This window comes from Dama dama, chromosome 25 (assembly GCF_033118175.1).
Source record: "Dama dama isolate Ldn47 chromosome 25, ASM3311817v1, whole genome shotgun sequence".
NCBI lineage: Eukaryota > Metazoa > Chordata > Mammalia > Artiodactyla > Cervidae > Dama > Dama dama.
This window is the reverse complement of record NC_083705.1, coordinates 48,333,729-48,350,862: the sequence shown is the minus strand read 5'-3', so window position 1 is coordinate 48,350,862 and position 17,134 is coordinate 48,333,729. Positions and strand designations below refer to the sequence as shown.

The 17,134-nt window shown below is 33.9% G+C and overlaps 1 protein-coding gene across 3 annotated transcripts in view; it reads right to left on the bottom strand.

The window, feature by feature from the left end:
* Window positions 1-1,344: 1,344 nt before the first annotated feature.
* ZFR (zinc finger RNA binding protein) overlaps window positions 1,345-17,134 on the bottom strand; it is an 82,192-nt gene continuing 66,402 nt past the window's right edge. For 2 of the 3 annotated variants that reach the window (XM_061129274.1, XM_061129275.1), the window contains 3 exons: window positions 7,196-7,307; window positions 6,971-7,068; window positions 1,345-2,874 (listed from right to left, as the gene is read on the bottom strand). In XM_061129274.1, coding sequence (XP_060985257.1) covers window positions 2,695-2,874; window positions 6,971-7,068; window positions 7,196-7,307 — 390 coding nt within the window. In that variant the 3' untranslated portion in view covers window positions 1,345-2,694. Of the gene's footprint in view, window positions 2,875-6,970; window positions 7,069-7,195; window positions 7,308-17,134 lie in introns of those variants that run through there. The other variant, XR_009690509.1, reaches the window with a different exon arrangement.

Below are 17,134 nucleotides of genomic sequence, written 5' to 3'. Positions count from 1 at the left end.
AAAAAAAAAAGGTGAATCCATTAAAGTAACTATTTATAACTTAAATTCACAACTTACACTGACAAAGTAACAGCATGATCATACAAAAGACTTATGCTCTTTTGTCAATAAGCAGGGGAAAAAAAAAGACTTAAATACCATTAACAAAAAAAATCAGAGAGCCTTTCTTATAGCAAGTTTGCATTTTTGATACCAGCTTATTCAAAGACATCAAAGAAACAATAGTGGTGAAGACAGAAATCTAATTTGGAATGTATATCACTTAACTAGGGAATGGGTGAGAGAAATCAGATTATCTGGGTTATCATTACTGGAACATAAGCATGCACTGTAATAATAGGGAGAGCTAGTCTGAGATGCAGAGAATATATCAGCTGCCAAAACAACTGGTTCAAGAATGCATTAGCATGGTGAGAACCAATGCTTGACTAGTGTTTACAGTTTTAAAAATTGTCAAAGCAGAAGAAAAGATACTAACAGATACTGATGTCAACCTTATTTCATATAAGATGGTTAATGCAGATCTAGCTAGAGCTATGAAAACAATTAAGCCATGCAAAAAATAAATAATACTGAAAAAAATACTTTAAAAAATTTACACTGGTATCACTTGTGTATCTGGATGAAGACACCCAAAACTAAATGCAAAAATTGGGAATTTGGGTTGAAAACATTTTTAGAAGATAATTAACTTCAAGATGAAAGGAGCAGACTCAACTGTGCAGAGAATAAACTTTTGATATCTATCAATTTCAATTCTGTTACTAAATTAATGTACTAGCTTTGGTTAGCCACTCTGGGCTTCAGTTTCCTCATCAGGAAAATAAGTAATACAGTACCTTCACTTATTGTTATGATAGTTTTAAACAAGAAAACATATGAAAGATCTAGCATGATAATTATCATTAGTACATGATAAATATCAGTTTTTTCCTTCTCTTCTAAGTAAGAGAACTGTGAGAAACATAATTCCAAAATTTTCACTGGGTGACTAAGTATTCAAGAGTAAAATGAGACCTGGAAAGATGAAAAAAAAAAAAAAAAAGACAGTTGCCCAAGATACAAAGATAGTATATCACAAATTCGGAAGAAAAGCCCAAGTCTCTTGTTCCTCTAAGAGTCTGGGGGAAGACTGTGCCCAAGAAAGAAACTGAACCAATATGGTACTGAATTATACAGTTTTCTGGAAATTATGTGCCCATAATTCTGGAAATTATGTGCTCATCTGTCAGGAATAACAAGATCTAAGTACCCAATAAATTTGAATATGGTTTTACTGAAACACTAAGTCATTTCTAAGCAGAAGTACTTATGTCAATTCTAACATATAATACATTTAAGCCATTATATGAATTTAAGTTTTTATTTGTGTATTTCACTGTAGTGCTGTGACAACAAAATGACATCTGTATACCAGAGCATACATATATTAACAGTAAGATGTAACTTTTCATTACACCACTGCTATAATATTTAGCTTTTTGTAGGACACATAAGCATGTAGGATGGCCACACCAAATAATTTTCTGTTTTTTTCCTTAGATAATCTTAAATTTTTTTTTCAGTAATACTTTATCAACCTCACTGTTAATAGAACTGTAAATTATCTGGGTGATGGGGTGTAGGGGCAGGGAGAGGGATCATTCAACTGTGTTATACTGTAATAGTTGCTAGAGTAATCTCACACACACACCAATAAGGAACTGTCTTCATAATTAAGGGCTAGTTACTGTTGTTAGTTGCACAATGATAAAGTTCTTTGAAAATATTGGTTAGCCCACTTATATATGAAAAATGCCCTTTCCACTTATGCAGAAGAAAAAAATATTCAGAAAGTTATTTTTGGCCTTGCTATGTCAAAAAGTCAACTGTACAAAGATCTACGTGTCAAACCTAAAATTATAATTTTAAAAGTCTATTAAAAACAAAAATGTCATGCATTTTTAATATCAATTATGCAGAGGCTTTAAAACTGTTGCAAGACCATATATTATATATTAGCTTTTATACTGCTAATGCACAACTAACAGCAAACTTGATTAGATTAACAGAAATCTGTCTTAATTACACCTTTATATATCACACTAGAGAGACAAATGCCACAAGATCTGCAGAAACATTTAGTTCTGAGCACTTAAATGGCAGGATAACTTTTTGTGTTGTAATCCATCACATAAAGAAAAACAAAATGAAAAAAATTCTGCAGTCTCACGTTACAAAAAAACGTACTGCTGTAAAATATCAAGAAGGCGTAAAGGATATCTGTAACACAAAGTAACAACTAGTATCAAACAGCAAACAAAACTCTAAATAAAAGTATCAAAATACACATAGTAACTGAAGCACAAATACTGCATTAAATACAGTAAAGATTTAATAGGACTAGTTAATAAAAGACACAAATACAGGGGGAGCTAGGGCAACCAGTAAATAAAACCAAAATAACGGGAAAAAAATCAGAACCATTGTAATTCCCCAAGCTGGAGCACAATTTTGGTGGTGGGGGGGTGTCTTTCCATTCATATAATACCTAACACTGTACATTAAGATTTTAGTATCATAGAAAAACTTGGTTCTTCCATGAAATTCTTTAAATTCTCGATAATTTTTTCAAAGTAGACATCATTATGAATGAAAAACAGCCAACGAATGGGCACCTGTTGTTTTTTAACACTGTAGATTTACAGAAACTTTTTAAAAGTTATCATAATCTTTTTTGTCTTTTTTCCCCTCAGCTTCAAATCCATCAACTCCATCACTATCCCTTCTTCGTTTTCTGTTGTTGTGGATGTTAAAACGCTGGTTCATCTGTGGTAGTGGATCCATGCCTAGAACTTTGTGTATCTGGCGGAATGCAAGGAGTCGCAATGCAAACTGCAACAAAAAGAAAATTTAGTCAAATTAAAGAACCAATATTAATTCTTATTAGGTTTACAGTCCCACATAACAATATAAAAAAGCATGTTTAATGAAAGAAACACCTTAAACAATATTAAGGTTCACAAATGAAAGACTCTGTATGTTCTGAAGTTTTTATTTTCAGGTTTTTCTGTGTGCATGCTATTTTTTTTTTTTTTTAATGTAAGTTAAAAAAATATTTAACAAAATGATTATGCTCATTAAAAATCCTAAGACAGTATACAGCAAAAAAAAAAAAAAAGCATCTCACTCATCAAATGAACCTCTCTTTGGTTCATATTCACATATCTTGCAACTTTTCCTATGGACGTCCATGTGCTCATCCTCAGGCACATGTGCCTCCGAACACACACCTCCCTAGGTTTACAAAATGAGGATTATACTTCTTCAACTTGTTACTTCATGAACTAAAAAAAGATTTTTCAGTATTGTGGCTATATATATATGTAGGAATACATTAGGCATCAATGTCACAAGACCTCATGTGTCATAGGATATTTTGAGACATAGTTTCCCAATATTCTGAGAAATATTTAAGGAGATTCTATAGTCATTTGATTAAAAGGCAACTTTCACTATGTGGTTAAACTTTCAATATAACTGTTTAGACTACTTCCTGAGATGTAATTCCATATAAGATTTGTTTTTTTAAAGTATACAATTCAGTTGTTGCTTTTTTTTTTAGTATACTTACAATTTTTCAACATTAACTACTCTCTAATCCCAGAACATTTTCATCACCTTCCCAGTGTCTCACCCTCCCTTCACCCCAAAACCCCATGGCCCAATAGCAGTCATTCCTCAATCCCTTTACCCTGAGGCCCTTGCAACTATTAATCACTTTTGTAACTTGATAGATTTGCCTACTATAGACATTTCATATAAACAAAATCATACAATATGACTTTTTGTGTCTGGCTTCTTCCACTTAGCATAAGGTTTTCAAGATTCATCTACCTTGTACGTATCAGCACTTCATTCCTTTTAATGGCTGAGTAATTTTCCACTGTATGAATATATCACATCTGTTTATCTACCCATCCATCAGTTGATGGACACTTGGGATGTTTCCACTTTCTGGAAATTATGCAAAATGCTACTAATTATGAGGTGAAACTAGGGATTATTTATCATAACAGGATAGTATTTATTTAGAGTTACTTAAAGGTATTTCCCAAAGATAAACAGAATAAGGTTTTCGTCTACCTTTAAAGAAAATATCCAAAGATATCTGATACATAATAATGAACAGTAACACACTTTTACTACAGAAATATTGATACTGATCCTCAGCCTATTCTCATACTAGGAGTTTCTAAACAGAAGAGTACTTCAGTAAGGAAAACTACAGTAGCATCTGAGGCTGGAGTGAGCACTCTGTAAGCTCCTGTTCTGCATGTGATTTGCATGTACTTCTAAATTCTAACAAGAGACATTTCTAATGTATAATTGGAAATTATTTAAAAGCAAATGAAATTTGAGGGTACTGAAATTATTTCCATACAAAGTCATCTTGGAATTTTTAAAAACAACATCAAAGAAGATGTCAGGTTTACTTAATTCTTTTTTGAGAGGGAAGATAACCTTACAAATGTGCCTTTTTAAAGATATGCTGCTCTATTGGACACCTACAGGAAGGCATCTGAATAAATGACAAAAGCTACATCTTGCAGAAGCAACTCGAAAAAGATCACTAGAGAATACAGATACAAAATCAAAGGTAAATATTATGGAAGGAAAAGAAGAAAAGTCCCAGACAAAGGAAAAAAGTGAATTATTAATATGGGCTCTATGGCCCACCAAAAAAGAAACTGAAATTGACCTAGGTACAATCCATAGAGCTTATTCAGATTTCACCAGTTATACACACACTTGGTTTATGTGCGATGTATACAGCTCTATGTAACTTTACCACATGTGTAGGTTTGCATTAATCACCACTGCAAGGCACCATACTATTACCACAAAACTCTCACTAGCCACATCTATCCTCACCCCTATCCCTAACTCCGAGGAATCACTAATCTGTTCTGTTAGTTCACAAATGTTATAAAGATGGAATGATGCAGTATATGTAACTTCCTCACTTTTATTTATCAAAGTATAGTTAATGTACAATTATTAAATAATTAACTGGTGCCCAATACAGTGACTCATAATTTTTAAAGGTTATACACAATTTAGTTATTATTAATATACTATTTCCCTATGCTGTAAATATATTCTTATAGCTTATTTTATATGCAACGTTTGTACCTTTTAATTCCCTACCCCAATACTGCTCCTCCCTACTTCTCTCTCCCCAATGGTAACCACTAGTTTGTTCTGTGAGTCTGCTTCATTTTTTTCTTATATTCACTAGTTTGCTGTATTTTCTACATTTCATGTAAAAGTGATGGGCTTCCTAGGTGGTACGAGTGGTAAAGAACCTGCCTGCCAATGCAGGAGACATAAAGAGATGTGGGTTCAATCCCTGGGTTGGGAAGATACCCTGGAGAAGGGCATGGCAACCTATTACAGTATTCTTGCCTGGAGAATCCCATGGACAGAGGAGCCTGGCAGGCTGTGGTCCATGGGGTGGCAAAGAATCAGACACAATTTAAGTGACTTAGCATAAGTGATACACAGCATCTATTTTTCTCTGACTTACTTCACTTAGCACAATGCCCTCCAAGTCTATCCATATCATTGGGAATAGCAAAAATTCTATTCTTTTTTAATGGCTGAGTAGTATTCCATTGTATATATACCATATCTTCTTTATCCATTCATCTGCTGATGGATACTAAGGTTGCTTCCTTATCTTGACATTGTAAATAATGCTACTGTGAATACTGGGGTATGTATATCTTTTCAAATTAAAGTTTTTTGTTTTGTTTTCTGGCCATACACCTAGGAGAAACTGTTGGGTCATGTAGCTCTAGTTTTTCTGAGAAACCTCCTTACTGTTCTCCACAGTGGATGCACCAACTTACATTCCCACCAACAGTGTATGAGATTCCCTTTTCTCCACTGACTTTTAACACTTTTCACTTCTTTACTTTTAACAAGGACATTTCTAACTACCTCCTAAAATCAGACCACTTTCTTCAAAGTCACATTAAAGGTTTCCTTCCTTCCAACTAAGAATTCTCTTATTGGTTTTCAAATGCCCTGCTTCTTACCCTAAAAAATCATTTAAGTACCAATGAAGAAAAAAGCCACTTAGGGTAAACTGTCATCTTCCCTACAAAATTAAACCCAAAGAAATTAAAACAAACCTTGTTTAATACACACAAACTGGAAATCTTGTGAGTCTGTAAGATATTCGTAATGTACTATTATCATTGACTCTTCCTAAATTGTTTAACCTAACAATTTATTTTAATCCTGACCTCTTCCAAATTATTCTTGCCAGAAGAGACAACAGAACAAAATCTTAAGTGCAAAAAGCGCAACTGCTTTAGACTAGATTGTTATTGTTTACAGTTGGTAGCCATTTCTCCTCTTAGCACACTTCTGGAGTCAAAAAAGGAAAGCTGTAGAAGTTTTAGACTGATTGAAAGATTTAATTTATTTAATCTTCCCAACAATCCTCTTCGAGACAGATACTGCTCTTATCCCTTATAGAAGAGATGCAAAGCTGATATTTAAACTCAGGAGTCTAGACTTCAGAGCCCACACTTTTAATTACTATATTAGCTGGCCTTTTCAGTGGCAGGAAAGGCTAAATCATAACAAAAATTTCCATAAACCAAACAGCACATCACTTTTGTATACCCAGAAGACATGAATAGTTAACTCTACTGATCCTGACATATAATACAACAACTTGATTTAATGATACTGAAAATACTGCAGTATTTTTATATTTATAGAGGACACACACAGTTAAAATAATAAAATTGAAGATTAATGAAATTTAGTTTAAATTATATCCTAAGAGCTTACTTGCTAAAGAAGCAGAATAATGAATACTACACGGTAATTTCTTCTAGAGGACAACTATAAACAGACCAACACTGTAAGGGAAGTGACAAAACGAAGCCCTGGGATCAGGGACACACGGTACCTGCGCACTGGATGTGATGTCTTCACGCTGCTGGTCAGTCATTGTCGCCAAGGTATCAAAGGGATCCTTCTCACAGGGATCCAGAAGTCCAGGACTACCTACAGCAACCACCATAGGCAGAATAAAGTATCATCATCATCCATTTGTAGAAGAGTGAGTAATTCTCATTCAACCATCAAACACACAGATGTTTTTAATGTTTATTAAAAATGAAGTAAAACTTACCTTTAAGAATAATCCCTGAAGAAATGCACTCAAAAACTCTTCTCAGAGCATCTCCAGGGCTTTGAGGACTAGAAGCACTACTGATTGCTTTCTCTACTAGTAACTCCATCGCCTAAAAACAAAAACATAAAAATGTGTTTGACAGCTTACAGCCCAAAGGAATTATTCATTTTCAGAATGACAAAATACTTATGAAACTGTCATTAAAACTTTTAGAGATTGGGGCTTCCCTGATTGCTCAGTGGTGAAGAATCTGCCTGCCAATGTAGGGAACATGGGTTTGATCCCTGGTCCGAGGATCCCTCATGCTGCAGAGCAACTAAGCCTGTGTGCCACACTATTGAGACTGTGCTCTGGAGTCTGGGAGCTGCAACTACTGAGCCCACGTGCCACAACTGCTGAAGCCTGAGTGCCCTGGAGCCTGTGCTCCGCAAAAGGAGAAGCCATTCCAAGGAGAAGCCTGTGTGTCACAAGTGGAGAGAAGTCCCCGCTCGCCTCAACTAGAGCAAAGTCTGAACAGCAATGAAGATCCAGTAGAGCCAAAAATAAAAATAAGTAAAATTATTAACAAAGAAAATTTTAAAGACTGAAAAAATTCACACTGAATAAGTCACAAAATCAGAAAATAAAAATTACATGTTAAAAAAATTACATGTAATATAAAATTAAAAATAAGTAATGAAAACAAAATAAGGCAATATATATCTTAAAAATTATTTTGTAATTTGTGCTTAATGAAGAAAAATAGATTAATGGGTTTTTTGTTTGGGATTTTCAGTTACTGCTATCCTTTCCTATTAAAATATGACAGTCCTTAAAATTCTTTAGATATTTCAGACTCACATATATTTATTCTTTTTTTTTTTTAATATATTTATTCTTTAATGCCTACACACTGATAATACTGAAGAGTTATAGCAAGACCATACTCTACCAAGTAAAGAAGACTTATATTTTTTCTTCATGAACAATTATCTAAATTTTCACTTAACATACAACTGTACTTCTATTATCCTTAAAGAAAATATAAATTATACTTTCACTGTAAATTACACTTGAGACTCAACATCAGTTAAAACCAATGAATAAAAGAAAGAAGTATGGATTTAGATCCAGAAAGCGTTTTGAAGAGTTTACTAGAAAAATCTGCTTCCATTTAGATTTTAAAAATTAAGATATAATGTACAATTCAGTGGGTTTTAGTACATTTAGAAAGTTGTTCAACCATAACCATTCTCTAATTCCAGAACATTTCGTCACCCCCAAAGAAATGCCATACCTACTAGTAGCTATTCTCTATTCTCTTTCCTTCAGCCCCTGGCAACCAATAAACCACTTTCTATTTCTATAGATTTGCATTTTCTAAATATTTTATACAAATGGAACCATATGTCACTTTTTGTGTCTGGTTTCTTTTACTTAGCATTATGTTTAAGGTTTATCCACGTTGCAGCTTTTACTCAAACTTTAAATAAAATCACCAATAACAATTCAAAGAAACTAAACAGACTGAAACTAGAATGAAACCCTTACAATGATAATGAAGTTTAAAACACTGAGGACCCATTTTTAGTTGTGTACTTAAAAAACTCATAGATTTAATTAGCGGTAAAAACTACATCCACCTACTCTCCCCAAGGCCATTACTCAGATCTTTTAAGTAAGAATAATTCTTAAAGATTGGATATGTGGAGGTTTTAGTTCCAAACAAATTAGGAATAAGTTATAAGAGAGATACGAATCTGAAGAGAGAGTACACATAGAAAGCTATATAAAAAAAAAATGACAGCTAGAAGCATGAAGTTGAAAAAAATGTGAGAAAAACGGGTGTTAATAATGATAGATGTAAATTACAACAAAAAAAATTAAGATGGTTCAGTCTAATTCAGCTGAAGAATGTAGGAAGTTGTTCAAGACACAAGACCCTTAAAGGGTCTTCATTTAAAAATTTTAGTATTTAAGGCATCAGCTTCAGTTATCTAGGCAACTCTATGAATGTATATTAAACACTTTTCCTGTCCAGACAAGTATTATTTCAAGATGTCCAAAAAACTGAAATCTTTGAAGATGAGGATTGTCAATTGTCATTTGTGGAACCCCTTTGTCTAGCATAAATGGCTGGCGTATAGAAAATACTTAGTAAGTATCTATGATCAAAATAATTTTGGAAAGAAATGTGAAAATAACCCTGCTAATTAAAGAAATCAAGGGTTCTAATTAACAAGTTACTAAAATACAAAATTGATGTCTTAAAATATGCACCTTTCCAAAAATACCTCAAATTCATAAGTACTTTTAGAGAATGTTAAGGGAAAAACAAATATTCAATAATCAGCTATAATACAGGTGCGTGCATACTAAGTGCTCAGTCACGTCCAACTCTGCAACCCTAAGGACTGAAGCCTGCCAGGCTCCTCTGTCCATGGGATTCTCCAGGCAAGATTATTGGAGTGGGTTGTCATGCCCTCCTCCAGGGGATCTTTCCGACCCAGGGACTGAACCCAAGTCTCTTAAGTCTCCTGCATTGGCAGGTGGGCTTTTTTAACCACTAGCACCACCTGGGAAGTCCCAGAATATAGTTATGTCGAGATATAAAAATATTATAGGTAATTCAATGCTTTTTTTTTTTTTTTTTAATTCAATGCTTTTTAAGACCTGCTTGTTGACTGACCTCTACTGGGAATATGTAATTTATACTTATGTATTAAGGTAGAAACTAAATAAGAACCAAGAAAGAAATGAGTATTTATGAAACACGAAGTCCATATATTGAATCACAGTAAGACTAAGTCAACTATCTGCCTTCTGAGATCACTTGCTGTGAAGTAAGCAATTTAAAAATGTTAATTTTCTATGGAACATGGCTGGTCTCCAAGCAGATGTCCACAGTTAGGAAAGCAACAAAAGTATTAGGAGGTTTATATACTCTTAAATGCATGCATTCAAAAGTAAAAGGACAACATCAAAGACAAACTGAATCAAACAAGGGAAATGATTATTTAGGCAATAATGCAAAGGATTTTGATGACAAAAGTTACTTAAAAAAGAAATGCTCTCTTAAATATTATGTTAAATGACATGAAATCCAGGATTGCAATATTTGCTTTAGGAAAACATTCATGTGGTATATATTCTTCCTTCCCATCTTTAACAGTAGTAACTTACTCCTCCAAGTGAAAAGAAAGTTATCTGCCCTGTGATGTCAGTGTCCTATCATTTATCATTTAGAATCTCCTCACTGGTTCTAAAACTGACAGACAGGCGCTCTCTCACTACAAGTCATCATCACTAAAACCTAATACACTCTTCCAAACAAACAAACAGGGCTTCCCAGGTGGTTCAGATGGTAAACAATCTGGCTGCAATACAGGAGAGTGGGTTTGATCCCTGGGTCAGGAAAATCACTTGGAGAAGGGAATGCCTACCCACTCCAGTATTCTTGCCTAGAGAATTCCATGAACAGAGGAGCCTGGGAGTTACAGTCCATGGGGTTGCAAAGACTTGGACACAACTGAGCAACTAACACTTGAAAAATAAAATATGTGAAAATATATGTGGAGCACATATTTTAACTGCTGTATGAGCAAAAAGAACAATTATGGCCTCTCAGCCTCTTCTTTGGGGACTATCTCATCATTTCACAAATAATTTTTTTTTAAATAAAAAAAGGTAAAATTCACATAAAGTTAACTATTTTAAAGTGAACACTTCAGTGGCATTTAGTACACCTACTAATATGTTGAACAACAGCCACCTCTATCTAGTTCAAAACATTTCTATTACTCCAAAGTAAAACCCCCGGCTCATCGTGCAGTTTCTCCTCGTTCTCTCCCTCTCTAAGCCTCAGGCAACTGCCAACCTTCATTCTATCTATCTGGATCTGCTATTCTGGGTATATTATACAAATGCCATCATATAATGCGTAACCTTTTGTGTCTGTCTTCCTTCACTCAGCATGATGTTTTGGAGGTTCATCCAGGACAGATCATTCTCTTTCATAAAATATTCCTTAGCTTAATATATAGTTTAAAAATAAAATATACAATAAACATTAAAACATTAACTTTTTGGGGAAAAAAAAAGCCTTTCTGCAATTTGCAGCAGGTATACCATTCTAAAGGTATGCCAATCTAAAAGAGGTTTCTATTCTATGCAGCATTTCTTAAGTCAGATCAACCTTACAAGAAAATTTTACCTATACTTTCTTTACTTCATCACTATAGATTTAGGACAAAAGAAGAACTAATTTGAAGGCAGTATATTATTTGCTGCACTCACTGTAGTGGTAAACACTAAAGGCAGGTGTTAAGACTTAGATTTATTCAAAGAAAGTAATCTGAAGGCTAAACAAAATTGAAGATCAAGTTCACAAGAACTTCAAATTTCTTTCATGCAAACCAAGAAGAAAAGTTACTCTCTGCTTAAGGTGATAGTACAAAGCCAAATCTCAAGATCTCTTGCCCCCCAAACCTGGTTATGATTAAAGAAACATGTATGAAGCACATTATCACCACCCAAACAAATATAAAATGGCTTCAATTAAATGGAGGAAAAGGCCAGTGAAAAGAGTATTTCTAAGAAAGTGAGTGGGCTTGGGCAACTCTCCATTTACAGTTCCCTAACTTGCTCTTTAGAAGAAAATGGGGAAGGGGTTGGCAGTAGAGTGGGCAAAAAAACCCAAAATTTTCACCAGAACTCTCCCAACTCAGAGAGTAAGAACAAGTCATGTTGCGGGCAGCCCCAGGCAAAGAAATATTTCTAAACATAACCACCTTTCATCCAACCAGAGAAAGGAAAAGCAACAGAATTTATCAGTCTGAAGGCTCTTTGTGGAAGACAGGTAGGGAACAGTAGAATTCCAATTATCCACATCTAATTATCTCTAATAATAAATAGACATTTGACTAACATGCAGATAAAACAAACAACAAAAAAATAAGATCTTTCAAAGGAGAAGAAAGAGGGGAAAATATCAAAGATTGCTGTGAACTCTCAATGCAAGTTTCCCAAAGTGGCTTCACACACCCGAAACCTTCTGCTGATTCAGGTAACAGAAAGCTCTTCTTGAAAGGAGATGGTAAAGAGTTTCAGGAAAAAAACCAGAGCAAATTCTGCATAGGCAAAGGCTCTAGGAGGCCATCATGGGTTTGAAACCTGAAGCCTAAAGGTGTGCCAAGGGAATCTACCTCAAAGACTACCACAGCACACTGAATTAGGGAACAGAAGAGAGAAAGCCCATGTCTGGAAACTCCCTGGCAGTACTGTAGTTAGGATTCACTGCTTTCATTGCTGGGGCCTGGGTTCAATACCTGGTCAAAGAACTAAGTTACTTACATGGGGCACCAAAAAAAAAAAAAGAGAATATAAGCAAGAAAGAAAGCCAAACACTACTCCTTTCCATAAGCAATCCTCAAAGCAGAGCTCATGGGGGAAGAAAAAGAAGTATTTTATATATTTTTTTAAAAAGAAGTATTTTAAAAGGTGTGAATAAACTAAAAGACAGCTCTTATTGGCGTGCTTTAGTGTCAAAGTATGACTTGGAAATGGAACTGACAATGCTAAGCCCTAAAGAAGTGAAAAAAACTAAAACCAGGCATGATATCTTTGCATTTGGGTGGAACATAGAGTGAAATCTATTTCCTATAGACTTTGACAGTCCCTTGGACTGCAAGGAGATTCAACCACTCCATCCTAAAGGAAATCAGTCCTGGATATTCATTGGAAGGACTGACGTTGAAGCTGAAACTCCAATACTTTGGCCACCTTATGTGAAGAACTGACTCATTTGAAAAGACCCTGATTCTGGGAAAGACTGAAGGTGGGAAGAGAAGGGGATGACAGAGGATGAGATGGTTGGATGGCATCACTGACTCAATGGACATGACTTTGAGTAAACTCTGGGAGTTGATGATGGACAGGGAGGCCTGGTGTGCTGCAGTCCACAGGGTTGCAAACAGTAGGACATGAGTGACCGAACTGAACTGAACTGATGGACTTTTAAAGATACTGTTAAGTCATTGCTTGTAATAAATGTATCCATCTGGTGCAAATATTGAGAGGGAAATTTTGTATGTGTAAGGATAGATGGTATGTGAGAACGCTCTACTTTCTGCTCTGTTTTGCTGTGAATCAAATTTTTTTTTTTTGCTGTGAATCAAATTTTTATCATTTAAAAAATAGTATTTATTTAGAAAATAATCTCTTCTGGAAGAATCTTAATTTAAGGGGATGAAGATACAACTATCAACATTTTGAGTTACAGAGAACTTGATAAATAAAAAAACCAATAAAATTAAAACCTCAAGGTTGAGATGAAAAGGAAGACTGAAGAGCTCATTAAGCATACTGAACATTACTATAAAACTAATAAATGAATTATAAATAGTAAATATTGGGACATGCGTGAAAACTAAATTACTGCCAAAGAAATAGTTAACAGGGGACAAAAGAGTAAAGAGAACAAAGATTAAAACAATCACAAAGATAATATATAGGACAAAGGGAATCCGACATAAGGGTAACTGGTGCCCCTGAAAATAGAGGATCATATTAATCATTTGTCAAATGTACAGATAAAGATTTCAATGAAATGATGACACTAACAACAGATTCCAGGACATAATTTGGTGAAGTTACTGAAATTCAAGGATAAAGACAGAATTCTTTTACCAAAATTCAGAAAAAGTAAAGGCAAGAAAATTAGGCTGGGCTTATGGTGGCTCAGATGGTAAAGAATCTGCACAAAACGCAGGAGACCTAGGTTCAATCCCTGGGTCGGGAAGATCCCCTGGAGAAGGGAATGGTTAACCACTTGAGGATTCTTGCCTGCGGAATTCCGTGGGCAGAGGAGCTAGGAGGGCTACAGTCCATGGGGTCACCAACTCTGTGACCCCATGACTAAGTGATTAACATAAACTAAATTTAGCAATACTCAATGCTGAAAGATAATGGAGCAAGACCAATAAATGGAGGAGAAAAAATTGCAACCTAACTATATTTTTCAATAAACTAACGGTAATTGGCAAAGATTCTCAAACATGAAAGAAATTTTAAAAGCTTAAAACACTTTTTGATAAAAACTACATGATGATAAAATTCAGTCAACCAAGAAATAAAAAGAGGAAACCATGGTAAAGCCCTAGGCGTTGGCACCAAAGCATTTAAATAGAGAACATTAAATAGTCAAAGGGAATATATTGACACATAAGGTAAATGTAGTTATTTTTAAACCTTTAAGATTTAAAAAAGCATTAAGTGTAAACTTTCCTGTTTTCTAAGTGGAATCAGCAATCACTGAGTAAAACAGATAAATCAAGAAACAGCTTTTGACACATTAAAATAAATGAATGAAACAAATGGAAAAAAAAGAAAATATTAACAAAAACCCAAAAGAGGATACAAGGAGTAGGAGGAAGTGATCATCTTTTCGGCTTTTATAGATGAAAGGTTAATAGACATTATCTAAAATTGTTAAAACAGACGAATGAAAATATCACATAAAACTATAAGGTCAACAACTAATTGTCTAAATAATCAGAAGAGAAACATATTCACACATAAAAAAGAACAAGAAAAGGATAAGAATTATGGCAAAGGATAGAAAAGTACCAGAAACATACCAGATAAATGCTAATAATAAAAACTAGAGTTTAGGAGGGTGCAGTACAGATGAAATATATGAAGGGGATTTAGAGGTTACGCTTCCAGCTTTTAGATAAGAAAGTCACAGGTATATAAGTGCACATAGGGAATATGGTCAACAATATTGTAGTAATTGACTGCAGTAATCATTTCATAATGTATTAAAATATGGAATTACTATGCTGTACACCTGAAACTAGTAAAACTGTGTTAGTTATAATTGTCTTTTTAAAAGGCTAGAGTTTAGATATTAATAAATGGACAAGGCTTATTAACTAATGGCAGAAAGTGTTAATTAAATGCCCTTTAGAATGACAAAAAGTTCAAACTCACAATAATGATATAATTATTAAGTTTTTATGTCCAAAATGTTACTGCAACAAAATAATAAAGTACAAACTAAAAAAACACAACAGAAAGAGCAGATTTTAACTTATCTTTGTCACTCCATGGACAGATAAAGTAGACAAAAAAAATATGAAGGAAAAGAGATAGAAGATAAGAACCAAGTAACTAATGAAGTTGAGCTAAGAGGTATATATTATATGCTGAGAACACATTTTTTAAAGTGCCCACACTTTTATAAAAACTGTACAGATTAGATCACGAAGAAAAGCTTAGATTCCCCATATTGCAAATAACAGAATATATTTTCTGCTTCCCAGGTGGCTCAGTGGTAAAGAATCTACCTGCCAAGCAGGAGACTCAGGTTCGATCCCTGGGACAGGAAGATACCCTGGAGAAGGAAATGGCAACCTACTCCAGTAATCCTAGCCTGGGAAATCCCATAGACAGAGGAGCCTGGTGGGCTAGAGTCCACTGGGTTACAAAAAGTCAGATACGACTTAGTAACTAAACAGCAACAGAATATATTTACTAGTTTATATGCTAGAAAAATGCAAGTTATTTACAAAAACAAAGCAACTCTTCTTCAGTCATGAAGAATTAAAAAACTGCCTCAAAATTACTCTTGGCTTAAAGACAACATTGAAATGAATTTCAGACTGCAGAGAATATAAAGAGAAACAAGTATTATATATACAGCCAAAACCTATGTTCAGCCTTAAATAATAGCTTTAAAATTTGTCTGTATAATTAAAGAATGAGTGAATTAAACAAGTATCCAACTCAATAAGTTTGGAAAAAAATGAAAATAAACCCAAGGAAAATAGAAAATTAGAGATGAAATTAGAAATTAATGAATTATGGGGGGGTAGACAGGAGGGAGGTCCAAGTGGGAAAGGATGTATGTATTCATATAGGTGATTTACTTCATTGTATAGGAGAAACTAACACAACACTGTAAAGCAATTATGTTCCAATTACAAAAAGAAATTAATGGATTAAGAAGGAAAACGGCATATCTGAAGCAGGATGTAAAATGATAACGTAGAATGCTTGTATTTTTATATATTAAAAAAGTTTGTTATATAATGCACATACATTTTTATATTAAAAATCTATCAATAATTCAATGAATTTTGATCACAAGTAAATACTGAAACACCCATTGCTTATTTTGCTCCAATATTGAGCCTGCTACTACTGACTAACCTAACCAATCAGAGAATTAAAACAATAAAGATGCTATAATAGGCATTTTTAAAACTCAAAGAGCATAGAACTCTATTATATAAAAATTTGAGTATCTGGTTGAACGGGTCAATTTTTCTAGGAAAAGATAAGTTAAACAAAATTAATTAACCCCAGGAGAAGGAAAAATTAAACAGTTACTCACAATAAAAGAAACCAAGAAAGTGCTACCCCCTTTATAAGGGACTGGGAACTGATAATGTCAAATGAATTTTACAAATAATCAAAAAACAGTATTTTTGATGACCCTAAAAAAAAAAAGTTTCAGAGTTTAGAGAAAGAACAAAAGTTCTAAATTAATTTTTACAGAGTTAGTGCAAATGTAACAAAGAAGACAAAAATAAAACACAAAACTTTCTTTATTGTCACTGCAAAAGTGATGATATTCTACCAATTATCTATTAATTCAATACAGTACTACTTAAAAATAATTAAAAGAACGTTGGAGTTCATCAAACTGAACAAAATGGCAGTCAAGTTCTTTTGGAAAAAGAACATGAGAAAAACAAAACAAAACACACTTAAAAAAAAAAAAAGGCAAAACAAAAACAAAACCCCCGAACAGTGCAAGATGGTGTTTATACTGAGCAGCAGAGAACTGAGAGGGGTGAATTCTGACAAAAAGGATATCAGAATTTTAAAACACACTGTGAAGTTTTAAAAATTAAAATAAATTAAGGACTTCTTTGGTGGTCTAGAGGTTAA